Genomic DNA, 26,101 nt, shown 5'->3' with positions numbered 1-26,101 from the left:
CTTGTTCCCCCACTTATGTTCCTCTGCCTCTCTGTTACACCTCTGTTATAGTCATTCTCTTGACTGCAAATGCTGCCAACCAGGGGAATGTTCTGGAAGCACCATGCGAGAGAGGTGGTACTGGGGTAGGAACAGACATGCAGGGCGTGCTGGCAGGTAAAACTGCCAGCCCTGAAGGCCCTGAAGTTGTGGACAACCTTCTCTCTCCTTCAGCAGAGGCAGAAAATACATAGCCATACTCCAACCTGGATGATACTCACACTGGACAGGACCTCGATGCGACCAGGCGGCCCCCTGGGTCCAGGGGGTCCCATAATGCTGGCTCCATCCATGCCTCTGTCACCCTGGATACAACAGTGAGAGTGGAAAAAAAAGTCACTGTACATGAATAACGCTCCTAGAACCTGGCTGGAAATTTCCCCCACCCCCACCTCAGATCTGTAACCTCACCTTGGGTCCCTGGTCTCCTTTTTCTCCTTTGGGACCCTGGTAAAACAAACAAACATTCTTTGGTTTTCTTCTCTTCACTTTGCTTACTCCCCATCTATCCTCCCATCTTGCCGTCTCTCCCTAAGCGCCCACATGGATTTTGCCCCCAGATAATAGGAGTAAAAGATGATGGGCAAATTCCCCTTCCAGAGTCAGAAAGAAGGAACACCCACAGAAGCTCTCTCCCAGCACAGGGTGTGTGTCCTCTTAACCCTGAATCTCAGAGCCCTCTGCATCTGGAGGATAGGGAAGGGTCTTATTTAATCACAGACGGGGCTATGCTGCTTGCCCCTATGAGGCCCTTTCTCCTGGACCGGTATGCTCAGCTCTGGGTCCCATCTGACAAAGATAATGAGATCGGTCCTCTCAAGAGCAGGAATCATTGCAGGAGATGGACCACACCTCCCTGGGGCTCGATGCAGGGGGGAGGAGCACCTGTCAGGAGCGCAGAGTTCTGAAATGAGGAAAGGGTGAGTACTGAGGGGGCAGCAGGTAGGAGACAATGAAACAGAGATGCTTGATGGTAAGGGACGAGAGACAGAGAGGACTTTCAAGTTTTCCCCTACGGATGTCTTGTGCAAAACGTCTGTGCTGCTCCTCAAAGAAACAAGCTATAAAGAGCACTTGGTCTCCCCATGGCACAGCTGGAAGCTGAAGGCATGGAGAGGGAGAATTACTGAAAATAGCAGAGCCAGGATGGCACGCCCCCGCTTCCTCACTCCAGCATGCCAGTCCTCCAAATGAAGGCTTCCAAACTCAACCTACACTCGGAGCCACTGGTCCGGAGATTCTGGGTTCGTGTAACAGCCTGATGCTTCCAGACCCTTCGGTATCCTAGAGAAGGGAGGAGAATGAGAATTTCATATCCAATTCCTGAGCACCTCCTAGTGCCAGGTGTGGAGCTGGGCCCTGGGGCTGGGCTCAGTGTGGGAGTCACCACCATCTCTGCTGTTGGACCAGTGTTCTGTTAGCTGGTTTTTCCAACAGTCCCCAGGGCACACTATTCTTGAACCACAGAAAGGGGGGAAATTACCTCAAACCCAAGTCCCGTTGCACATCCAGGACCTGGGGGCCCTGGGGGTCCAGGAGGCCCCGGGGGTCCCATGACCCCAGGAGAGCCAACTTGTCCATTTTTCCCTGGAGGTCCTGGTAAGCCTCTGTTGCCAGGGTCGCCCTGTAAGGAAGATGGCAGGTTTATTGTGTAGCCCTGGGTTCACTCGTGAAAGAAGTAACAAACATGCCTGAGTCCGAAAATCATTCTTTGAACTTAAGGAGGTTGATGGGTTCTCTGATGGGCACTGCTTCGAGTACAGAAACTGCTGTCTTGCTAGTGGACATTTCACTTGGAGACAAGCCGAAGCACCCTGTGTGGAGGGCAGGGGAGGTGAGCAGACACGGCAGGTTGTTCAGCCCTCCATCTCCAGCCACTCTGCTTTCCCAGAGCAGTTCCTGAGATCTGGCTCTCTCTGCTCCCTGACACGCAAAGGCTTAGCACTCCAGCCCAACAGTCCAATTATAGTAAACCCAGAGGAAGGAGAATGAGAAGAAAGCTTTTTCTTTTTCTTTTACCTTTTCACCGACTGAGCCATTAGGCCCTCTTGCGCCCTGTAAAAAACACACGCACACAAAACAAAAAGCACAAAAAGGGCCAATTAATATACATCTCATTTGGTATAATCAAAAGAAAAGAAAATGCAGAACTATCAACTCTTAAGTAACAGGATCTTAAAATGGGCTTATGTCTCCAAGCCGAGTGCTTGAGTCAGTTTTCTAGGCAAGTTACACTGAAAGCTTGAGATATCCATTTTTCAACTATTAGCTCATTACCTGGAGAAGTTGAAGATGAACCAGGGAGAGACTGTAGAGGAAGAATTCCCTTGGAGGATTGTCCGTGTCCTAGCCAGTCTCTTACCCCACCCTCCCATGATGCAAGTAAAGGGATATGTCCCCTACTTGAAGCCAAGAAAGGAGCTCCAAGAACTTGATATGTATTCCCTAGATTTTTAGAGATTTGTGGAATGATGACTGACTTCCTTCTGGATATATCTAAAGACCAAAAGCTGGCTGGGGTGGCCCCAGAATGGGGTTGGGGGGTATCGCTCTGAAGTAGGTTGCATGTCCATCCCCAATGGGGACCACGGTATAGGTTTAGATGGGGGGGGGTTAGATGTGGATCCCGTAGAATAGAGCCAGCTGTGAGCTCTGAGCAGAGGGGAGGGCCAGTGGGGGCTGGTGGCCAGGAACGGTCAACCACAAGAGGCATGGCCCTACATCAGGGGACTGTGGGTTCTCTCAGTGGGAGGCCCACAGTGGGAGAATCTCTCAGGATTCACAAAAGAAGGAGCCAGGAAAAGGTCCTGACAGCTGATTGTGATGTACCCACCCTCTATGGCTGTGCCATTCTCCCCAGTCTCCTCTTTCCCTGGGCTGGATCGCCCTTCTATATCAAATCCATAGAAAGGACAGAATGGACAGTTCCAAAATAATATGCTCAAAAGTAAGATGGCAAATGACACTGAACCTGAAAATAGCAAGGAACACCAAAGGGAAAACACAGGAAGCTGAAGCCAGAGGCTTCGGTAGTGGAGAGAAAGCACAAGGGAAAAAGCATCCTACAGAGTGGTGGGTGTGGCTCTGATGGGCGGAGAGGTTGAAATTCCGGAGCAGGAAGGCCAGCAAGCCCTGCCCATGCCCCCTCACCTCCCAGTGCCCGCTCCGACAAGAACAGTAAGCATTGTTTCCTGGAGTCAGCGCATAGAGCAGAGCACTGAGAGGCGAGGGAAACCTGGGGAGGTCCAGGGGTACCCCTAACTCATAAGAGCAGTTGCTGAGGGGCCCTGCCTGATGGCACACCCCACTGTCCCTGTCTTCTCCCCGAAACCTGCAAGTCTCCAAAGTAGCTGCTGCCCAACTCCCAACAATCCGAACACAGAGAGGCAGAAAACAGACCGAAGAGAGGTTCCAATTTCAAAAGCAAACACACAAGCAAGAAACACCACACATCCGAGGGAAGGCAACACTGTGAAAGGGGGGCAGCAGTGCCAGCAACGGGGTGTCCGCCTGGGGGAGGAGCGGGAAAATCAGCTGCCAGTCGGGACTCTAAGTGCATACAATACGCATTCTCAGGCACAGAAGGGAGGGCGTTCCAGCCACGGAACATGGGCAAACCATCATGAAATGAGCACAGTGGCTATAGAAAAGCCACTGGAGATCTTGGAAATTGGAGATTGGAAATAAAATTGGAGATCTTGGAAATAAAAAGGAAGTGCTCTATAGGGGCTGAATCACAAGAGATGCACCTCAGGAGAGAATTACAGAACCAGGCTCCAGCACCCCACCGCCGCCCCCACCCCAGGACATTAGGGGGTGACGGGAGGGCAAGGGGTGCTGGGAGAAACTACATGGGACTTTTCACCATGGGCAGAAACAAAAAGAATCACGTTCCGGTTCCGCCGCCTAATCTGGAGGCTACAGTTTCTGTGCCTGCTTTTCTTGGGTGTGACCAGCCACGCAGTCCTCTGCGGCCTGTCGCCATCTGTCCTTGAAGGAAGTGCCAACCTTGCGTACCGTTCCAGTAACAAGTCACATTGCAGTCAGGGATATTGTGACACAGAAGTTAAATTAGCCTCCTCTCTTGACTTCTGGACTCTAACCTCTGAAAACCTTATTGTGTTGCCAGCTGATCAGGTTAAAGAAAATTACATTTGGAAAGTGAAAAACAGTCTTTTATAAGTTACCTTCCCAGCTCTTCAAATCAAGAGTACATCTTGTAGCAGTTTCAAAGGAAGTTCTAGAAGGTATTTTGGACCTTGAGTTATTGGTCTCGGAAACAGATGCTTTTATCCAGCTTTGTACATGCAAAAAGGTATTTGGACCCATTCCATTGGCTCACAGATTCGGTGGCCACCATTTTGGAATCTGAGCAGACTGGCCTGGGGCATGAAAGAGCTCATATTATTGGAATTTACATGAACAGGTACAGTGGAAACTGGGAACTCCAATTACAAGAGTCAGCAAAGACTCCCTGCTCCCAAAATGATGGGGTAGAGCTATACTTCATTGCTCAGTGTGAGACCTGAGGATCTTGGAATTCCAACCAGCCAAGCTGCGGGGTTGGAGAGGCCAGTTCCACAACGGAAATACTGCAAAAGACCAAGGTGCAGGAGTGCTACAAAATCATGCTTCAGAATTCATTAGAAATTTCCGCTCGTTATGGTAACTGGATTTGCAAAGGGCTTTATTAGACTTCAGTGTACAGGAACATCAAAGAACCTAATAAATACATCAGTTTTTTTTTCCTGTTGTGGTATCTGAGATGGCACAACTTACTGCCTCATGCGTGTCTATCAGCTGAGCTCATGGTGTTTGTTATACGGATAACTTCAACTTGTTACAATTATAATTGACCATGGTCAATTTGGTTTGATGGAGGCCTGTAATCCTGATTTTGTACCAACATCTGATGGTTGAAGAAGATATGCAATAGGAAATCGGGCCAATATTGGAATGTTCAAGTGAAATAAGCTGTTACCAGCTCCAAACCCATTACTGGATCTTTGTTAAGCATGGCTCACCACGTAGGTTTTTGGGGGGCACCCTGTTCTATGGTGTGTAAGATTTAGAGAATTGCTCAAAGCCCAAGTAGGGTTCAGTGGAGAAAGGGAAGCTGATGATGATTTATTTGCATTTCCCCTCATCTCACGGGCAAGACAGAATCTACTATACGAGGCCCAGCAATGACATTTTGGCAGCTCAGTGAGATCACTCAAAGCCCGTTCCTGGGAGCTCAATGCCCCTCAGAAATTCTGGGCACTGAAGAAAACTTCAAAACACAAACTCTTTCCTGCCTGGCTGTCTCGGCACCTTTTGACACTGAAGAATACAGTGAATGATTCAAATTATAAAAGGAGGACAAGAGTGATGATCGCAGATGCTTCATGTGTGCTGAAGATCTGGGTGGCACAGTGTGCACCCAGCAGGAAGGGATTTTCCAGAGATACATCTCTAGTACGTTCCAGAAGCATTCTTTCCAGAAGCATTCTGTAGCTGAGAAAGCAGGCTACTCTTCGCCTGTTCCTTCATGGGCTAAAGATCTCAGGGCAGCTGCTCATCTTAATTAGGGGAAAATAAATTGAGGAGTATGCCTATCATCCAACTCAAAATAATCTATCTCATAAATTCTTAATGACCATCCACATTTCGATGACAGTCCCAATTTGAAAATAATGAATGTATAGGATAATATTTTTTTTGCCAGCCAAATAATTCTTTGGGAGAAAATTCTTTATTCTTTGGGGGAAAACTCCCCTTTAGACAACTGCCCAGACTGGTCTCCACACCCTGCAAGTGAGAAGAGAGGCTGCTTTCTGAGCAGCATGAGGAACAATCCCCCTACATGTGTCCACGCACTGCCTGGCAGGGAATGAGTCCCTTGTCACGGGAGGTGTGCAAGCTGAGGAACAGATACCATGGAGGGGAGGCAAGGATCAAATGTGTCACTGGATCCTATGTTGTGTGACATCCCGGAGACTGCTCATTTTCTCTAGCACCTTTCTGTTATTTGACATCCATACTATGCTCCTTGGTTTACTTTTGTCTTTTAAGAAATTTTTTTTTTTAGGTAAATGTTATCTGCAAGGTTTCCTTCAAGCTTTCTAGATGCAAATTTCCAAGTCCTTCTAGAGTCTGCTTTCACTTGACCAGAAAGCATCTTATGCACAAGGTACAACAAATTCGGACTCGTAGCAAATTTGGGGGAGAAAACTGTAATTTATCTCCAACAGTGATCCTGGGCGAGCCTGCTGCCCTGAGCATTGCAAACTGTGTCTGCCCCGTGTCAGTGTGCGGATGTGGGCATGGGTATTTTTAAATACCAGACAAGCATGGGAGGGGTGTGTGGGGGCGGGTAGGGGAGAGCTGGTAAGAAGGACAGGGAAGAACAGTGTAGGTCTGTGATGTTTCCTGCAAAATCTAATTTCTTATGAAATAGTTGGTACATGTAAAATGAGTCCTATAAAGCTTGACAACTAGTTTCTTTCTTCTTTTTCTGAGAAATGAGCTTTCCACGAAAATCGACTTACTCTTTCAATTAAAATAAACACACTTGAGAGCTGATGGAAACTGGAAATTCAGTTCAGCGAAGATGGTGGTATCTGGGGAGTTAGTATTTTCCACGACTTCCTGCAGTGGAGTCCACAGGTCTTGCTCCCTATCCCAGCTGGGAGGGATCCTCCCTCCTCCAAACCCCAGTGAAACTCACCACTGCATCATTGCAAGGAGGTTTACCTTTTTTTTTTTTTTTTTTTTTGGTGTTCCATGATTCGTTATTTGTGTATGTACCTTATCTTGATTGCTCTCCTTTGCAGAACATGGTTTATCTCATCAAAGAGGCTGGGAACCGCTGTAGGGGCAGGAACCCCGCCCCCACAGCACCATGTGGGGTTTGCAGACAGAGGACAACAAACGCTTACAGAGAATGAAGAGAGTGAGGGAACAGCCGATTCGCTGATCAAACGTGCTAACGGAGGCCTGAGCCAGATTCTAAGGACACATAGCAGTACTAAAGCTGTTTGTCACAGATAAGCTAACATGGGCTCAGCAGAATCAATGCTGTGCTAATGGGAAGTACAGGAAGGAGGGCTGCTTTCTGCTCATAGGGAGTATGAAAGGGCTTCTCAGGGGATATATCTGAACTGGCCCTTGGAGGATGAGGAAAGGGAAAGTCACCCGAGATGGCGGAAAGCATGTGCAAAGGTCAGGGGGTCATCCAGGAAGAGCACGCCCAGAGCCCTGCAGTAGGGCTGCTGGCTGACCCAGAAGCTGCGTGAGGGAGCTGCAGGAGATGGAGCTGGCAAGGCAGGTCTGGACTCCGTCAGCATTTGGTCCCACAGGCAGTGGCTAGCCTTGATACCTTCTCAGCAGAGACGAGCGGGAGCCTGCTGCAGGAGGAGGGACAGGTGGGGCAGGTGGGTGGAAGCTGGATTGTGGGTGGGGAGAACGGGACACTGGCAAGAAGCCTGAGGCTGCCGTGCGGGTGAGGAGAGATGAACCTCAGATCACGGCAGAGAGAGGCAAGGGATGTGGATGGCAGATGGGCCAGTCCTGGCAAGAGGTGGAGCACGGCAGAAAAGGGAGATGAAGGAGGGCTTAGAGAAGATTCTGCCGTTGAGTCCTCGTGACTGGGTAGATGGCAGCACCATTCATTGAAGCTGGAGATGCTGAGCTCAGATTTGGGCATCAAGAGCCCTGCGATGGAGACATCCAGCAGAGAGAGGATTTGGAGGGGATTAGAAAGGGCCATTCACCTAAGAGGCAAGGACGAGCCTAGAGGTCAGAGAGAGGTGGTGTGGGCATGGTGGCCCCCATGTGTTGGACCCCTCCCACCCTGTCCATACCTTCTCTCCCTTCATCCCAGGAAGGCCGGAGGCTCCATCAGCTCCAGGCTGTCCCTCAGGGCCCTGGGAACATCAATGACAATCAGCCCACAACATCTCTGATAAGAATCAAGTATGAAGCCTTCCGAGAGAAGGAAGCCATGGCTGGGAGTACCAAGCAGGTGAGGTCAGTGGGTCCAGGAGCCTTGTATCAGTCTAGGCTGGAATGCCAGTCCCTGGCCCCAGCATGGCCACTGCTGACCATGCACCTGTGGATGAGCGTCCTTCACTCTGTGGGTGGCGTCTTCCTCTCTTGGGGGGAGCTGGGGGCAGGGTCGGACCAGATGGTCTCTGGGGGCCTTGTGTTCCAGGCCCAGCACTTCGATGTCCTAGGATTCCAAGATTCCACATGAGTCTGCATCTCCTATACTGACTAAGATAAAGCAGCAAAGCAGTGTGTAGGATGGTATATTTCTTGATTTCTGCTTCTTATGAGTCTTAGCAATGGCTCAGCTGAGGACTTTTTGTTTACAAACATTAGCTAGCTGCTCACTCTCTGTTATGAACCTTCATGTTGGGGTCTGGGGTCTCTACGCCCCTCCCTGGCTAGAGGAAGCCTCATGGCCACGGAGAGGGGGAGACGACCCCAGTGGCTCACCGGGGGCCCAGGTTCACCAGCAGCTCCATCCTGTCCAGGCGATCCAGGGGGTCCCATGAAAACATCAGTTCCTGGTTTTCCTGGAATCCCAGGTGAGCCAGGTGGGCCCGGGGGGCCTGGGGGACCCTAAAAAACAGATACTCTGTTAAGAAACAGCGGGGAAGGGGATAAACATATACTCAGCATATATGTTCCGTCCATTCTCTCTGTTCCTCACACTAGCACTGAAAGTAGAGACTGGTGTTCGCACTTAGCCAATGGGGGAAACTGAGGCTCAATGAGATAATGTGACTTGGTCTGAGCTCACATACTCACAGCTAATTATTAGAAGAGCTAGGATTTGAACCCAGGTCTTTCTGAGCCCCTCATAGCAGGTTTTCTCCCTAGGTGTATGTATACGATTAAAATCCAATCAGAATTTTCAGAGGTGTCCTGACTAATTTAGTTTTCTGATTACCTGACAGAGCAGTCAAAAACTGCCTGTTGCTAACCCTTATTAAAACTCTTTAGCCTCCGGCTGGGTTGGCTGATCCCACCAGTCTGCAAGACCCATGTGGCTCCTACTCTACTTATCCAGTGAGTCCAGAACCGTTCCAGCCCTATCCTGAGGAGTGGGCCGAGGGGCACCTGAGTGGAGTCTTCTGGGTGGGGATTCAGCACAGGGGTTCAGAGTGAGGTTGGGGGCCTCGGGACAAAGCCACCAGCTGCAGCTGGAGCAGGGAGGTGCTCCCCAGGAACCAGGAACCAGTGGGGGCCCTGCCTTGGGCAGGAGGCTGAGGGAGCAAGAGCAAAGAGGAAGAAGGGGTGGTTGAAGAGGTAGGAGGGGTTGCCTCAGGGTAGGGAGGATTTCCAGAAGGGTCTGGAAGCGAAAGTGTGAAATACTACCTCGAGAAGAGGCTCGTGGTTCTCTATAATGGGTAAAAGGGATGGGGGCAAAGCCAAGTAAGAAGTGAAGGTCATGGGCATACTTCCTGGATGCCAGGGAAAGGGGGCAAGTGGTGAAGTAGAGATCCTGAAGAGAAACTAAGGCTCATATTCACTTAAAACAGAACAAAATTGATCAAAGTGGAAAATGCCAAACATAGACACGTGGAGGGGAAAATATAATCCTCCCGATTACTGGGAAGGCAGTCCCAGACACCAGGTTGTTCCACCCTCACACTTACTCTTAACAGCTCCCCACCGCGCACCAGGTCACCAGAGCCAGAGCCGACGTCCGAGCCCCAGCCCAGGCCAGAGCCCTCGGCCTCAGCTCCCACCTGGAGAGAGAAGAAATTCCCACCGCTTGGTTTCACCTGCCACTCCCTAAGGACAGCCTTGTCACCAAAAGTCTTCCCTTACTCTGTAGCCCTATAACTGCTGCTGTCAACCTTCCTTCTGGTCTTTTCTCCTACTCCCCTCTACCCCTCTCCTCCTCCCTCACCACCTCTGGCTACACAGCCAACGGGCAGCCAGTCCTCAAACATACTGTGCTCTTTCACATCTTCTCAGCCTCCCTTCCTGCCTTCCAAACCCCTACTCATCTTTCAAGGCCTAGTTCCACTGTCACCACCTCCAGGAAGCCCTCCCAGCCCATTTCTAGGTGGAGGTAGAATTCATTTCTCCCTACTCTGTTTTCTCACCAGCTTCTGCTGAGGTCTCGGTTTGGTGGTAGGACCACCTGACTTGAAGCTCAGTTGTGTGTATGTCTGTCAGCCCCTCTAGACTAGGACCCCTCCGGGGTTGGCCCATCCCGAGATACCTCTGGATGCCCAGTATCTTAGCACACGATCTGGTACCAAGAACGTACTCGGTGTATACTTGTTGAATGCCATCAAATTCCTCCAAAGAACAAAAGGGTATTTCTAAAAAGCCCTTTCTGGGACTTAATTCCTGAGCACAAGAACCAGGGGAGGCTGAAGTCAATCATGGAACATGCATGGAGCACTCCAGTCTGGAGGTTAGGGCCGGGTTGAGATGGGTGGCAGTGGTTTGTGCATGCAGGTGGGAGAAGGGAGGCAGGGACAGGGGGCCTGCTGCCACTGTCTGAGGGACCGGCTAGACCCGGGGCTTGGAGGCTGACTGGCTGGGCCATGGGAGGCGGAGGGCCACTGGAGGAGGTTTCCCGATTTCTGTCTTGATATCCAGGAAGATGGGGTGCCACTCCCAGAGGTGGAGCATCCTGAGGGAGGAACAGGTTTGGGGCATGGTGATGAGTCATTTGGGATGTGGCTGAGAGATGTGTGGGCCATTCAGGGTGCAGGATATAAACGGGATGTAAACAGACTGCTCCCGAGCTCACTGAGGGTTCTGATAGAGGTGAAGGTCCCGGCGTGTCACTGGAAGGCACCCTGAACCTCAGCCTGTGCCTATTTCTCGGCATCCCCAGCCCCCTGCATGCTGTGTGTGTGCCGAGCCTGGATAGGGGGTCTCACCGTGGGTCCGGTAGGCCTGGTAGGTTCAGGGTGGCCAGGAAGCCCCTCACCAGCTTCAGCCTAAAGAGAACAAGAAGGTCAGTGGAGTGCTGGTCACACCCCCCCTCCACACACACACACACACTGTCCCCTCTCCTCCCTGTAGAAATTACTCATGTTTAAGATGGGACTTATGCAGGGGTGAAGAAGGCTTTGATCTTCATGAGCCAGCCCAAGGGGCACCTGACCCACTCTGGGTTCAGGAGCCCTTCGTTTCTGCACCACATGCAGAGCATGGATGGGAATGATGGAAGGAAGGAGGCAGTAGGGACCCTCCCCATCCCCTCACCTAGGGTCCCCCCGCTCGACACCCCGGTCCAGGTCCTGTGAGAGCATGGTAGCCAGGCCCAATGTGTCTCCCTCTGAAGTGGGTCCTGGCCACCCTGCTCCTCCCACCAGCCTTACAGCCTGTCCAGAGCCTTTACTGCTCGTAGGCCTGCCTCCCTGGGACTGGGGGCTCCTGGAGGGCAGGCCTGGTGCCTGAATCACCTCCAGGCTCCAGCGCCTGGCCCCTGGCCGGTGCTCGGGAAATGCTTCAGAGTGACAGGAACACCCACTTGGAAAAGAGAAGGAGAAAAGAAAAATGAAGCAGAAAATGAGAAAGGGCAGCATCCCAGGGGACATTTAGCTGTCACAGAGTCCAGAGAAATGGCTGCTCTGATAAAAAAGGTGACAGAATGGCCTGAGCCACCAAAAGGAATGGAAACATGAACAGTGAATTCGCACAAAACCTGTGTGGTGTGATGCCCTCCTCAGACTCCCTTACTGCTTCCCGGAACCCTGTTGGCATCTGAAGCCCACTGAGGAGGCCAGCTCAAAGTGAGGACACCACCCTCCCCAGACCCCAAGCCCTCCTTCCCCTCCATCCCCACCAGCAGCCTCATGGGGCACCAGGGCCAGAGCACCCTCCATCCTGGGGGAGGTGGCGCGGGGGGAGGGGGGTGAGGACCAGGACCAGCATGCAGACGAAAAGGTCCCCAGAGCAGGCTCTGTGGGTGGGACCTCCGCAGGCTGTGGGGCTCCTGGGGGCCCTGGTCCTGGCTACTGTGGGCACAGCCCCTCGGTGACAGTTTAACGTCACCGCTGCTTCAAGAGGAGTCTGTTACCATTCTGTGGTGACAGACACCAGACAAAACATTCCCACCAACGTCACCTCATTTTATTCTGACAGCATCCTCGAGGGGGTAGTCATCATCACCCCCATTTTACAGATGGAGAAATTGGAGCACAGAAGTGGTAAGACCTCTCCGAGAATCCTACAACTACCAAGAAGCAAACCCAGGTCTCTGAAGCTCCTGTGTGCCCAAGCTTTCCCAGAAAGAAAATCAGGGGCAGAGGCTGGAGCTTAGCCACAGAAAACACCAGAATTGGAAGGACCCTGTGATTACAAATGGGGAAACTGAGGCCTGCAGAGGTCAAGGTCTCCAGTCGGTAAAGAGAGGTGGCCAGAACTGAGCCCCACGCCATTTTTGTGGTTCTCCCAGACTCCCAATTCAGTCTCTTTGGGGCTCGGTCCTCTTACTGCCTCTGCTATTTCCTTGATCAGAACTGAATAGGTTAACCCCAAATAGCAGGCTCCAGGCACCTGACCAGAACCAATGCATTCTCCAGAATGGTCACAGCACCAGCCTTTTCTGCTTGGGGCCCAACCTGCCCTTTCTTTCCCACATGGCCTCTCTGAGCTGAAGACAAGATGTCGCTGAAACCTGGTCTGTCCCAAAGACATGACAGAGCAGCTCAGCTCTGATGTGTGAGCCCTTTAGCAAGCTGAGGGTGGCCTGGGGGCTTGCAGCGAGCCCCTGCACAGAGGTGTGGCCACCTAGCCTCTGCCATGCCCCTCACATCCAGCAGATACTAGGCTCTTGATAAGTATTCCCCAAGTGACTAGTGGGAAGACCTTAGACATGGAGTGACCTCATTTGGACCACCTGGACCCTGCTGACCAGCTTCCGGCTCATGTCTGGACGGGGAGGCTGGGGACAGTGCAAAACACAAAGGGACAAAGTCCACACACTAAGGCTTTCACCCCTACTCATCTCCTGGGAGCTGTGTGACTATGAGCAAACCCCTAACCCTCTCTGGGCCTCATCTGCAACATAATTCTATATACGTAATTGGTTGGGTGTATGCCATGCGTTAGAAGAACTTTTCCATGCACTGATTCAGTTAATCCTCACCACAACCCAAGAGGTAGGTACTAGGACCCCATGTCACGTATGAGTAAACAGAGAGAGAGATGAGAAGAGCTGTGGCACAGCCAGACTTTGATGTCTCTTTCCCCCACTGGCGTGGGTGACTGAGAGTCAAAGGGATCCTAAGGACATTCTGGAGTGGGTGCTCTCTTGGCTGTCCCTACTGTGCTTTTAAACCATTGGCTCATGAACTGAGGCTTCCATTTCCCTTCACTGACAGTTCCTGACATGGGCACTTAAGGGTGATCTGTCTTCATCAGTCACGTGCCAGGATGAACTACTATCTGTTTGGCTCTCCCTTTCCCTGCTCTCCCCCCTGCCTGGACTCTTCTTAGAGCTTTTACAAATTCCCACTGTAAGAGTCATTAACGCCCATGGTGAAAACACCAAAATGTATTAGGAACCTACCAGGCCTCCCCAGGCCTACCACTTTGAAGTCACAACTGCTAACATTCAGGGATTTCCTTCCAGAGTTTGTGCGTGAGCGTAGTTTTAGATAGTTAAGACCACACAATGTACTCAAGTTTATAACCAGCTTTTATCATCTAACCTTAGGTTGTATTTCCCCCACCATTAAATACTCCTAACAAGTATAATTTTAAGAGCTGCATAACGTTCCATTATTTGAATATACTTTACTCGATCAACCCCCCTACGGTTGTCTAGTTAAACCGTGTCCAATTTGTTTTCTATTACGGGTAATATGGAGATTAGCAAATTGGTATACAACCAAGCCTTTTTACATAGCAGACCATCTCCTTTAGGATTAATTCCCAGAACAGAAGCTTCTGGGTCAACACTATGTAGCTTCATGGTTGTTAATATGTGTTAGCAAAGAGCTTCTCAGAAGTAGTAAGCCCATCAGCGCGGCCACCAACACGGCTGGTTTAACTAGACAACCACAGGGGGTTAGTCCTGGACTGCTGTGATGCCTGTAGCCTGAGCTTCAAGGCTTTGAAAGTGCAGGTGACCAGCTGTGACTCTGGTCACCAGACTGTCCCTTAAAAATATTCACCCCTGAAGAGCAGCTCCATTCAGATTCACACCCACCCATGCTAAGAACCAGCTCTGGGGTTCCCAGTTCTAAAACACAAAGTTATAGCCCTTAAGTGGGGACAACACCGGGCATGCGTACAGAGCTTTCCAAACATTCCCGGACCTGCATCCTCGGACTTGACCTCACAGCCATCCTCCTATAAAGAGGAGGAAATGAGGCCCAAAGATAAGAAGGGGTTTGCATGAGGTCACACAGGTATGGCCCGCAATTATAGAAACTCATGGGGGAAGGAATGTGTCAGTCACCCCCACTCAGCCCCGAGTCCCTGATGAGTCTTACAAGCTTCCCTGAATCCGGGATGGAGCCCTCGTGACATCTAGATGGGGTCTTGGCATCTTTGGCCAGCTCTGCCTGTTACAAAGTTCTCATTTGAATTTGGGGACAATTTGGGACATGAAGCCAAGTGCCCCACCTTTTTACCTCTTGCTATTTCCTCTGCACCCTGCAGCTTCCTTGTGTGTTCCCAGGTTGCATGCCCCTCAAATGCCCAAATCTGGAACTTTATGAACCAAAATGAAACCCGCCTCTAAGCAAGCCAGGGGCAGGTCCCTCCCAGGACTCTGGCCTTTCTTTTTCTCCTCGGTAAGACAGGCCACGCCAAATCTTTGTGCCTCTGTGCCACTTACCAGAGTAACCCCTCTTTCAGAAGCCACTGTGGGTATGGGCAGTGGGGGCCCCTCAGGGGGACTGCTGTCCAGCTCTTCGGCCACAGTGCTGGGCAGGGGCTCCTCTCTTGCGGCTGCTGCTAGGTCCTCCTCATCACCAGAGCCCTGAAAAGCAAAACCAACGAGAGGAATCACCTCACCTGGCCTGTGACGCAATGCGCAGCAGGCTGCCCGAGAGTCTGGGTGACTGTCATTCTTACGGTGCTAGTCCAATTTCACAACACTTGCTTACTTTCAACCGTCGTTACGTGTGACAGGGTCACAGGAGCCCAGACTCATAATCCCCCTCCCACACGTGCATCTCCTCCTTTCCCCTGTCCCTAGCAACCCCTTCTGACTTGGCAGCACTCCGAGAAAATTCTTGGACAAAGCTAGGAAGTAGCAGGGTTGGGCACCTGATTCCCTGACCTGCTTCCAGGCACCCTGCTTCCCTCCAGTGGCGCCGACTGTGATCTGTGCTCGGCCAAAGCCGAGTGTTGGACTCGCTGCTGGGGAGGCCAGCGACTGTTCCTGTCTCACGACGCTGACCCCTCTCCCTGCTGTGAGCCAGACAGAAAATGCTAGGAGACACTTACAGAAGCGACCACTTGCTCAGGGGCCACTGTGCGTGTTGGGGGAACCAGGCCACCTGTGGGGACCCCGCGAGTCTCCTCTTCCTCAGAAGTGCTGAGGGGCACTTCTGCTGCAGCGGCTGGTGTTGTGAACATTCCTTCACCGACTGCACCCTGAAACAAAAATGGCATGAGAATCGGCCACTTCTTCCACCCCCTGGTTCAGCAGGTGTGTGAGTGCAGGGGAGGAAGCCACCGGGCCACCAGATAGATAACTCACATGGCCATAGCTTTGCTCATGCAAGACCTGCCTTGGCCCACAGAGCCCCGGAACCCCAGGCTGGAGCGCACCTCTCAGGTCAGGGCACCCATCCCCCGGACGCCCCTACGGCACACCGCTGCTGAGGGCTTTGGCCGGATAAGTGTCCGATGAGCCACCCAGGTGCTCCTGGGATGGTACTTCCTTGACAAAGTGGTATTTGAGCTGAACTCTGAAGGATCAGCCAGGATTAAAGGCAGGGCAGAGGGAAGAAAAGGTTCTAGGCAGGGAGGAGAGGGTCCGGGCACATTTAAGAAACTGAAGGAAGGTCAGTGAGGTGGGAGAACTGAGAGCCAGGGAGACAGTGACCCAAGATGTGGTCACCAAGGCTGGCCAGGCCAGACCCTGAAAGGCTTTGTGGCCAGGTTGGGGAGCAGAGTCTGCAGTGAGGGCAATGGGAAGCTCCAAGCAGAGGGCTGCCCCCACAGGAAGAGCCGCGGGAGAGGATGGAGGAGGTGAGGCAGGGGCCTCAGCCATTGTCTGGACTGGGGACGTGCTGTCTCAGTCCACAGGCTGGCACTGGGGAATGGTAGAAGAAGGCAGGTGCATAGTGGATTTAGGTAGAAAAATCAACAAGACCTGATGCTTGACAGGATGTGGGGAGTAAGGAAGACGGAAGAGAATCCTGGATTGGCCGACTGGGGGGCAGTGGTCCCAATCTTTTGAGGTGGGAACACAAGAGTGGACACGAGGAGTCCAGGTTTGAGTCTGAGTCTGAAAACTTGCAGGACTGCCACTGTAATGACATTTTAGGGACAGACCTGCCAGGTGTCCTGAAATACTTGCATCCCGCCTTCACGAGCTGGGAACGCTATCTCCATGCTGCCTAAGGAGAGGGTTGAGGAGGCTTGGCCCTGCCCTTGACCCTGAACTTCCTCTGCCCTCTGACAGCTCATGCTTGTGTGCAGAAATCGGCCACGGCTGTGCCCACCATCACCTCTTCCGCTCACAGCCAGGCTCCTCCACCCTGGTGGAGGGAGTGGGCCCCTGGGACCACCCCACCTCACTGGCTCTCCACCTGCCCCCAGCCTGGCTCCCCACTGGCCTGCTGGGGCTGTCAGCGTGTGCAGTCCCGGAGCCAACAGGGCTCCAGCACACGTGTACCCAGGCCTCGGCCAGCTCCCCTTCAGAGAAGTGCCCCATTCAGGCTCCTCTGGATGTGCTGAGCAGAATGAAGACTGGTCCTCCGAGAAGGTCAGGACCTGCTCCAGCTATGACCTTGACCCTGCGGCACTTGGCACTCCTCACCCATGTCACCCCTTCCCCTGCGTCCTGGATGGCCGTGGAGAGGGTGGCTCCCGCCGTGGGTACACTGCCAGCCTTCACTTCCCCGGCGGAGCTCCCGGGCACCTCAGCCTCCCCAGCTGCAGCGGCTGCCGAGCCTTCTTCAGCATCTGCACCCTGAACAGGAAGACATCGCGAGGGAACTGTCGGCGGTCCGCTGTGGTCAGTGTGGCTGGAGGTAGCCGACAGCCCGGGCCCCTCGGGCGCCTGCACCCCCCAGACCTCACCTTGTGCCGATGCCGCGAACGTGGCACCCATGCACAAACCCACGCCTCGCACACCACTCGGGGCGTGAGCCCCTGGCCAACGTGCCACCTGCGTGGCTCACCCCGTTCCTCCCCGCCACCCTCGGTGCTGCCCACCACAGTCCCTGCCATCTCCCTTCTGCTACTCCCAGGAGTGGGACTTTCACCAACGCCCAGTCGTGGTGCTGGGGCAAAACCCAGGGTCTCACAATGCACAGCTTTCTTTCTCATCAGAGCAGTTGGCTGCCCTCACTGACCACTTGCTCGTCTCACTCTCCTTCCACCCCTCCCGCATCTCCAACCCTGCGCTCCCCACGGTCACCAACAGTCACCGTGGCAGATCCGCTGGGTGCCTTCCAGGCCTTTACTCACTGAGACTCTTGGCAGGATACGACATCGCTGACCAAACCCAGAGCAAGCCAATACCACCCGTTGCCCGGACCACGACCCAGCCTCCGATCCCAGCCCCCGGCCTCCAGGCTTGCTTCTCCCACTCTTCCTCCACTTTCTCAGTCCTACTCTGACTAGGTCACTAGCCCTTCAGTGACTCCCCACTTCTGAACACACTCCAGCTCCAACTCATGGCTCCCAGGGCCTCAGGGGCCTCTCTAGCCACATTCCCCGCACCCCCTTGTTCACACATGGACCCTCTTTCCATGTTCCTGTTGATGCCGCCAGGCCTCTGCTCCTGCTGGCCCGCCTCCTAGAGCACCTGTTTCACTCCCAGCTGCCAGGCTCCTTCTAGGCATCCCCATGGTCTCGCCTTCGGCATTCTTTCCCCAGGAAGGCTTCCAGGAGCCCCAAGTCTGGGTTCTGGGCCCTTTTCGGTGCTTCTCCTATTGCCTCTTACAGCTCTGTCCCCAGGAACTGCCCTATCGGATTTACCTGTGCCCAGCATAACACATCACTCCGCAAACATCTGCTGAATGAGGCAACAGACCCCTCAGCCTCCAAATCAGTGTCTACTCAGACTTGATCCCACAAGGCCATCACTCCGCATTCTGCCGACTGATAAGGAAGACCTGAGATGCCCACCCTCCCCCAGAAACAGCATATGCTCTGAGCTACTTACCAGAGTGACCCCTTCCCCCATGACCTCAGTGGACAAGGAGAGGACTGGCCCCCCGGTGGGCACACCACTGGTCTCTGCTTCCCCGGCGGTGCTGGTGGGCACCTCAGCCTCCCCGACTGCTGCTGTGGCTGCCAAACCTTCTTCGGCATGCACACCCTGAAATAAAAGCATCATGAGGGACCATGTCACTGGGCCCATGGCTCTGATCAGTGTGCCTGTCGCTGGACAGAAAAGACTGCTCACACCCCTCTCTCTATCAGCTTGCATTTCTGTAGCTTCCTTCTCTCAACGCACTTTCTTATCTATGACGTCACCCCAGCCCCACGACATTCCCAGAATCACAAAATCCCAGGGACAGGAGAGGTCGCAAGGCAACTGTATCTCCTGTTTGATTCCAAGCATCTGTTTGCACATGCCCAGTGACCGGGAGATCCCTGTCTCCTGAGTCAGCCTGCTCCAGCTCCAGACATGTCTATCTAGACACATCTGTCTCCCTGTGACCTTCCCTATGTGCCCATCCAGAAGCCATAAAAACAAGTCGAATGCTTTTGCCCCTGATGGAGATTCAGAGATATGCAGGCAACAACTCTGTCCTCCCCAGCCTTCTCCATACTGAACCCCATGATTCTTCTCTCCCTGGGACTCAGTTTCCTTGGGAAAAGCATAACCTTCTCTGGAGGTTACACAGCAGATGCATGAAATGGAAACAGCAGTTTGGCTGCTAGGGTCATCAAACTATGTTTTATCTCAGTTTCCAAAGGTTTTTTTTTTTCTCTTTTAAATTTGAGGGGCGTGGGGGTCATTCTGTTTTGTTTTGTTTTGCAAAAAGTAGCTCTTTACCACTAAGCTTATCAAAGTTAGATTTCCTTGCTGTGGGATTTTTAAGGGGTCTATAATAAGGAGGATATAAAGTGGAGAATTTCCCAAATGTATTTGACCACAGAACCTTTTTTCCTACAACATGAATCCTTGCAGAATTATTGTCTTCCCCCCAAAAAAGAGAGAAAAGATGATGTCACGGGTTTTAAAATGAGACTCTTTCTGCCTCAAATTCAGCTGAAGTCCCAAAGGGCTTACACTAAAATATAATTAAGAACAATTAATTCATTGTACAATTAAGTACACTTCACATGCTAGAAGCAGGAACCAGACCACTTGTGTGGGATGTACTAAGAGACAAGAAAGGAAATCAGTTCTATCAGGGTTAGTCTGCCACCTGCCTCTGGGCTATAGAGGAAAAGGTAAAGAATTCCTTTGGAGACAATCATCAGTGTGCTGGGACTTTCTCCACCCTTCTCCCCACTACAAACCATTTGTGAGCTGGATATGTGTTCCTTGGAATTTGGGAGACAAAGGGACTAAATTTTGATATAATGCTGGACTGGACTTTGGAAGTAGCTGTGAAAATAGGTTATTATCAGGTCATGACTGGGAGAGCATGAGAAGTGCCTGAGTTTCATCCCAGGATAGCAGAAAGAATGAGCTGAACCTGTGGGTTTTTAGCCGCGGTTGTTGTGAGAAGAAGACCTTTGCTTTAATTTCACACCTTATTGTGTCTAGCATTTAAAAAATTGGCTTTGCAGGTGTAAAAGCCAATTACATAACCATGGTGGACATGCACGTGTGCAATCAATCTGGTTCTGTCTTAAAGGGGCTCCAAAGGAAAAGGCTGTGTGTCTTCACAAATGAGCAGGAGGGAGGTGGGTACTGTGGTGAGGACCCGGCACGCATCCCCCGGGGAAGGTGTGAGGACCAGCTTGTGCTACATCTCCTCCCCGTCCTGGTGCTTCCCTGGAGAGCCTCCTGGGCCCTGGTCTCTTCTCTTCTGTACCATGATGTTCAGCGGAAACCCTCTTGATTCTTTACCATGCCTAACACAAGTCACCATCAAGTCTGAAATGAGCAAACAAACTGACTACTGATTTAGCAAATGAAATTTACCATTCACTCACCTCTTCAGTGACATGAATGAAGGCCCCATCCCCGGAGCCAACATCTGTAACGGGGGCACCGTCCATAGTATGAACTCCCTCCAGTGTGTCATTCAGGACCTCACCAGACCCTACGGAAGCAGGCATTCTGTAATTGATAACTGCATTTTGTAATCTTGGAAAAGGATGAAGTATCTTTTTACCTATTAACTTGAAAAGATGTCCATAATACAGGATTAAGAGGGGAAAAAACCAAGTTGCAGAAAAAACGACGTTGAAGGGCAGTATCACACTGTGCTTCGATCACAGGCTCCGGCACCACCTGTGGGGTGGGAGCCCGGCTTTGCCGCTTACTAGGAACGTGACCTGTGGCGAGTCATTCAATCAGGGCCTCAGGTTCCTCATCCATAAATTGGGAACAACAATTCCTATTTTACAAGGTTGTTTGGAAGGTTACGTGCTACAAGGATTAAATAAGTTAATACAAAAAAAGCATTGAGGACAGTCCCTAAATAGAGTTAGCAATTTAGTTAGCCATTCATAACTGTTCACTGTCAGTGTGGTTCTAAGTGTGTAAAGGGAAAAAAACTATTTGAGCATACAAGTTTTATGATCATTATATATATAATCATCACTACATAACTAACACAATTATTAAATAACATTTGTAATATATAGATACATATGTGTGTGCAGATAAACCACACAAAGTTGGCTAACCCACAATGCTTAATACTGGTTTCCCCAGAGGATAGGAAAGGAAATTACTATTTTGGAGGGTTCATACAACTCTGCATTGATTGAACTGTTACCACAAGCACATATCTCTTTTGCAATTTTTTTTTTAAAGATTTTATTTATTTATTTGAGAGAGAGAGAATGAGAGACAGAGAGCACGAGAGGGAAGAGGGTTAGAGGGAGAAGCAGACCCCCCGCTGAGCAGGGAGACCGATGCGGGACTCGATCCCGGGACTCCAGGATCATGACCTGAGCCGAAGGCAGTCGCTCAACCGACTGAGCCACCCAGGCGCCCCTCTTTTGCAATTTAAAAAACAAGTGGGGAGCGCCTGGGTGGCTCAGTCGGTTAAGTGTCTGCCTTCGGCTCAGGTCATGATCCCAGAGACCTGGGATCGAGTCCCACATCGGGCTCCCTGCTCAGCGGGAAGCGTGCTTCTCCCTCTCCCCCTGTCTGCCGCTCCCCCCTGCTTGTGCTCTGTCAAATAAATAAATAAATAAAATCTTTAAAATAAAAAAAAATAAACAAGTAGAGTCCTAAAGCAAAGAAAAAGAAATTATACTAATATGAATGTATGCCTGTCCCATGCAGTACCTCACTTAATCTTCCCGCTAGCCCATCTGCCCTACCCACAAGGACCGTCCCACCACCTGACAGCTGGGCGAGCAGAGCCAGGACAGGAATCCCAAGTTTTCAGGCCGCCCACTATCACCCCGTGGCGTGTGTGTGCTACTCTGATGCGCACATTAGCACTTTTTTAGGATTAACCCCGTTTTGCTGAGGAGGAACAGGGTCCCACAGAAAGTAAGTGACTGGGAGGGGCCCTGAAGCCAGGTCAGCCTGTCCCCATGTCAGGCCATATCCACCCATGCTGTACTAACTCATGTCCCACGGTGAGAACAGTGTGGGCAGGGGAAAATGCTGAAGGATCCCCTGCCGGCATCACCACTCTCTCAGCCTCCTGAATCTGGCCACCAGGGGGTGCTGTGCAAACAGCAGGCCAGACTCCAAACCTCTGAGGAAACCATCCTTGGAGGATGTTAAGTTCGGGGGTGGAGGGAGGGGTGCCCTGGGCCAAGATGGTGTCAGGAAAGCTTGGAATAAAACTACTAAGTAGCTTTTCCTAGACGGGGACAGGGCTCAGGGTTCAGGCCCCTTTCTCCTCACCATCTGGGCTGTCCACCCAATAAGAAGAACAGGAACACTTCAGCAAGCTCTGTTGTTTCTGTTTGGCCTTTTCTCTGCCAGTAAAGGAGTCTGGCTGATCGCAGGGAAACAGACGAGCAGTGCTTGGATCTCCGTCCCAGTCTGCATTTGGCTCCCACCTCCTTTGCACTCACCCCCCAGTCTAGGAGAGGCTCTTGCCTGGCCCTGCAGCCTCTGCCCGCTCCTTGCCCCTCCTCAGAGATCCTAATTCCACCCAGGAGAACAGCATTCACAATTCATAAACCACTTCCACATCCCTGGGAAGGGTTCAATCCTCTAAACTACCTGGGAGGCAGGGATTGTGAACACTCCCAGGGGGCAGGTAAAGACTCTGAAGCTTGGGGCTCCTGGGTGGCTCAGTCGGTTAAGGGGCTGCCTGAATTCAGCTTAGATCATGATCCCGGAATCCGGGGATCGAGCCCCACATCGGGCTCCCTGCTCAGCAGGGAGCCTGCTTCTCCCTCTCCCCTACCCCTGCTCATGCACTCTCTCTCAAATAAATAAAATCTAAAAAAAAAAAAAAAGAATCTGAAGCTTGGAAATATTAAGCAATGTGCCCCAGGCCCAAGAGCAAATAGGTGGCTGAGAAGAGCTTCTGTCCAAACTGTCTGCTCTGTCCCCAATCTTCCCCAGGAACACCCTGACTCCATGCTTGTATTATGACTGTATGAAATTATGACACAAATTTTTTCCTATTCAGTACTCTATACCTGCTCTCACCCACAGACTTCCCAATTTAGTTGTTAAAATAACATGCATTTACTGATGGCAGGAGTGAAAAGAAGAATGATACATATGATTACAGAAGGCTTGTTAAACACAGAAGTAAAGAAAGAAAAGCCACCCACAATCCTACCACCCAGATAACTACTTAGAACATTTTGTTGTCTATTACTCTCTCTCTCTCTCTCACACGCACACACACAGCTCTAAGTGGCTATATATAAATAGGTATAAATAATATATTCAAAGTTAGGGTTACAGCAGACATAGAGTTTTGAAATCTGCTTTCTTTGTGGAGTACAGCACGAGTCCGTCGCTGGGTCATTACATCTTCTGCATCACCAGCATCAGGGCCGTACATATACATGAAAGACAACTTGCCCACCCAGTCTTTCCTACAGGCCGAGTGGGTTTTTGTCCTTGTTTTCTGCCCTGCATGTTGGCGTTCTTGCACGAGGAGTAACCTCAGTCTGAAGCTGCTGCCCTTCTGATAAAGGGCAAGAAGTACAGACCCGTCTCAGCCTTGGACACATGTCATGCTGCTGCCTGGGGGTCACAACAGATCTTGGGTTTTGACCAGGTTGTCCTCTGCACACGTCGGGGGACAAGGATCAGGGGCGAGAGCCCTGGATGGGGAGCCAGGGGGCCAGCACTCCCCCTGAGCCTGCTGCTGACCCGTGGGTGCCTGCCTGTCCCTCTCTCTGGCCACCAGTTTCCCGTGCATGCCCCACAGGAGTTCTGATGACCTGATCTTATCCTCTGAGAGAGAGTAGGAGTTTGCAGCTGAAGCTGGAAAGGGATTCTGGAGTTGGGTCTGGGTACGGGGTCCATCCCACCACTCACTAGCTGTGTGACTATGGGCATGTCACTTACCTTTTCAAGCATCATTTTTTCCACCCATAAAATACTGGCCAATAATACCAACCAGGAGATGGACTGTCAGGATTGGAGATGAAGTAGGTGAACACTTGGCAAACAGTAGGTATTTAATTAACAGCAACAATTACTGCAAGCTTTTTGTTGGAACTCAAGCCCTTCCAGAGTCCAGGGTTAAAAGTGCAAGTATCAGGGGTGCCTGGGGGGGCTCAGTCGGCTAAGCGTCTGCCTTTGGCTCAGGTCATGATACCAGGGTCCTGGGATTGAGCCCCACATCAGGCAGGAAGTCTGCTTCTCCCTCAGCTTCTGCCTCTCCCCCGCTCTTGTGCGTGCATGTTCTCTCTCTCTCTCTCAAATGAACAAATAAAATCTTAAAAAAAAAAAAAAAGTTCAAGTATCCAAGTTCAAACGCAGCTCTGCCATTTACAAGCCGAAGTGCCCCAGCTAGGTAACCTAACTTCTCTGTGACATGATTTCCCCATCTTGTCTATAAAATGAGGATGGTTATAATTCCTTCCTCGGAGGACCGAGGGGAAGGTGAAATGAGAGGCTCTATGTGGCATACACCACACAGGCTGGGCACACAGGATCACTTCATGAAAGGCCACCGTGGATGAGGGCGCTTCGGGGACTTGCCTTGCTCAGGGCTTCTGTGCATGACGACACTCAGGTTGGTGGTTTCCGGAGTCCCCTCAGGTACAGGCTCGCCAGAAAGCTCCGCATCCTCAGAAGGAGGCGATGGAGTTGGAGGTGTGTTTATGGGTTCAACTTTTGCTTCTTTAGACTGAAGGGAGGAAAAACGAGAGCTGAAAGGATTCAGTTGGGAGGAAAGCAGAAAAAATGGCAGTGCTTTTCACTGGAGGAAATAATACATCCACAACACGCTGAACAAACCCAGAAAAATGCCTGGACCTGCCTATTATATACGTAGGCTATCACTGAACCTCCCAGGATCTGAAAAAGGTGCATGCTAGGGGTAATTAAATTCTGTTCTGTTTACAGTAAGACTCTGCTCATCTTGGCTGAAGCTCAAGCACAAGGACCCTGCATCTCGGACCAGCACAGAGGAGATGCCCAATAAAGATCTCTTAGGTGAGGGAATGAATGAGTAAACAAATGAATGAACCAGGCTGTCCTCAGTAAAAACCATATAAATCCAATCCCAATGTGAACTGCACACCTATGAAATATAAGATGGGTGTGATTTCCTTCCAAGGCAACTTCAGGATCTGGGCAGCTTTTCCAAAAGCAGTCAATGTCTCAACTAACTTTACCAAGTAGAGAAAAATGAACAGACAAAAACCCCCAACAGTTGGAACCACAGAGCAGCTTCAAGATCTAGGCAGAAATCCTGATGGAGGGGCCACAAAGGTCATGACATCATCCCTAGAGCCAGGATCAGGTAGCAGCTCCTAAGCCCAGGGCTTGGGGATGTTCAAACAGTCTCATCCCTTTCTGAGCTCAAGGAATTGCACATGGTGAATGGAAGGATCCTGCTGACCAGTGTTGGACCTGTGGTATGAATAAGAAACAACTCAGCCACTGAGATTTTTAGGGCTGGTTTTTGTTATAGTAGCATGACTCGCCTAGCCTAATAACAGAAGATTATTTCCTTAATGTCAGAATCTAGTATACAAACAATAAGTCTCTGGTCCATCAGAACAAAGAGGATTCTTATGGGCACCATAACTTGGGATTCAGTGGTTCAGTTCTTAGAATCAAATTTAGGTCAAATCTCTGCACTCCACTTACTGGCTACTTTTTATTGGGCAAGTCATGTAACCTTCCTCCTTTGTAAAATGGGACAACAGTGACTACTCACAGGGTAGAAAGCACATGGAGGTGCTCAACACAGAGCCAGGCCCATAGTATGAACCTACGTATTATTATTATTATTCACATCACTGGAATTTTAAATTTTTGAGAAAGAACAACCCCTCAATAGTGCTTTTCTCTGGGTGTTGGTATTAAAGGCGACTGCTTTATCTTTTTTGCTCACCTGTAACTGCAGTTTTTCCAATAATGAGTATGGAATATTTATGTATGAAAAATAAAATATAGGTTATTGTACTGTAAAATCTCCAGGGTGGAAGCAGGAATGGAAGCCTCCAAGAAGTTGGGCCTTCAAGAATGAGGAGAGTTACAGAAGACAGGGATGGAGGGAGGTGCTGGGTAAGAAGGGACACAGCATTGTCAGGGCCTGGCTACCTGCGCCTGGCAAGGGTTCGAGGGTTTAGGGAGGGAAGAGGGGGACAGAGCTGGGGGTGGGGC

General features: G+C 51.0%; 1 protein-coding gene across 3 annotated transcripts in view; it reads right to left on the bottom strand.

Moving 5' to 3' along the window:
• Nucleotides 1-26,101, bottom strand: part of COL15A1 (collagen type XV alpha 1 chain) — a 102,634-nt gene that overhangs the window by 32,994 nt on the left and 43,539 nt on the right. For 2 of the 3 annotated variants that reach the window (XM_081803262.1, XM_081803260.1), the window contains exons 6-20: nt 24,467-24,614; nt 20,311-20,420; nt 18,359-18,514; nt 17,006-17,158; nt 15,463-15,612; nt 14,849-14,992; nt 10,935-10,994; nt 9,687-9,779; nt 8,521-8,646; nt 7,884-7,946; nt 2,059-2,094; nt 1,523-1,663; nt 1,255-1,323; nt 451-486; nt 261-344 (exon numbers count right to left, since the gene is read on the bottom strand). In XM_081803262.1, the coding sequence (XP_081659388.1) occupies nt 261-344; nt 451-486; nt 1,255-1,323; nt 1,523-1,663; nt 2,059-2,094; nt 7,884-7,946; nt 8,521-8,646; nt 9,687-9,779; nt 10,935-10,994; nt 14,849-14,992; nt 15,463-15,612; nt 17,006-17,158; nt 18,359-18,514; nt 20,311-20,420; nt 24,467-24,614 (1,569 nt within the window). The remainder of the gene's footprint in view (nt 1-260; nt 345-450; nt 487-1,254; nt 1,324-1,522; nt 1,664-2,058; nt 2,095-7,883; nt 7,947-8,520; nt 8,647-9,686; nt 9,780-10,934; nt 10,995-14,848; nt 14,993-15,462; nt 15,613-17,005; nt 17,159-18,358; nt 18,515-20,310; nt 20,421-24,466; nt 24,615-26,101) is intronic. The other variant, XM_081803261.1, reaches the window with a different exon arrangement.

This window comes from Leptonychotes weddellii, chromosome 14 (genome assembly GCF_054177405.1).
Source record: "Leptonychotes weddellii isolate Sample4059 chromosome 14, ASM5417740v2, whole genome shotgun sequence".
Taxonomy (NCBI): Eukaryota; Metazoa; Chordata; class Mammalia; order Carnivora; family Phocidae; genus Leptonychotes; species Leptonychotes weddellii.
Note: the sequence above shows the minus strand (reverse complement) of the source record. Positions and strands in the feature narration are given on the sequence as shown.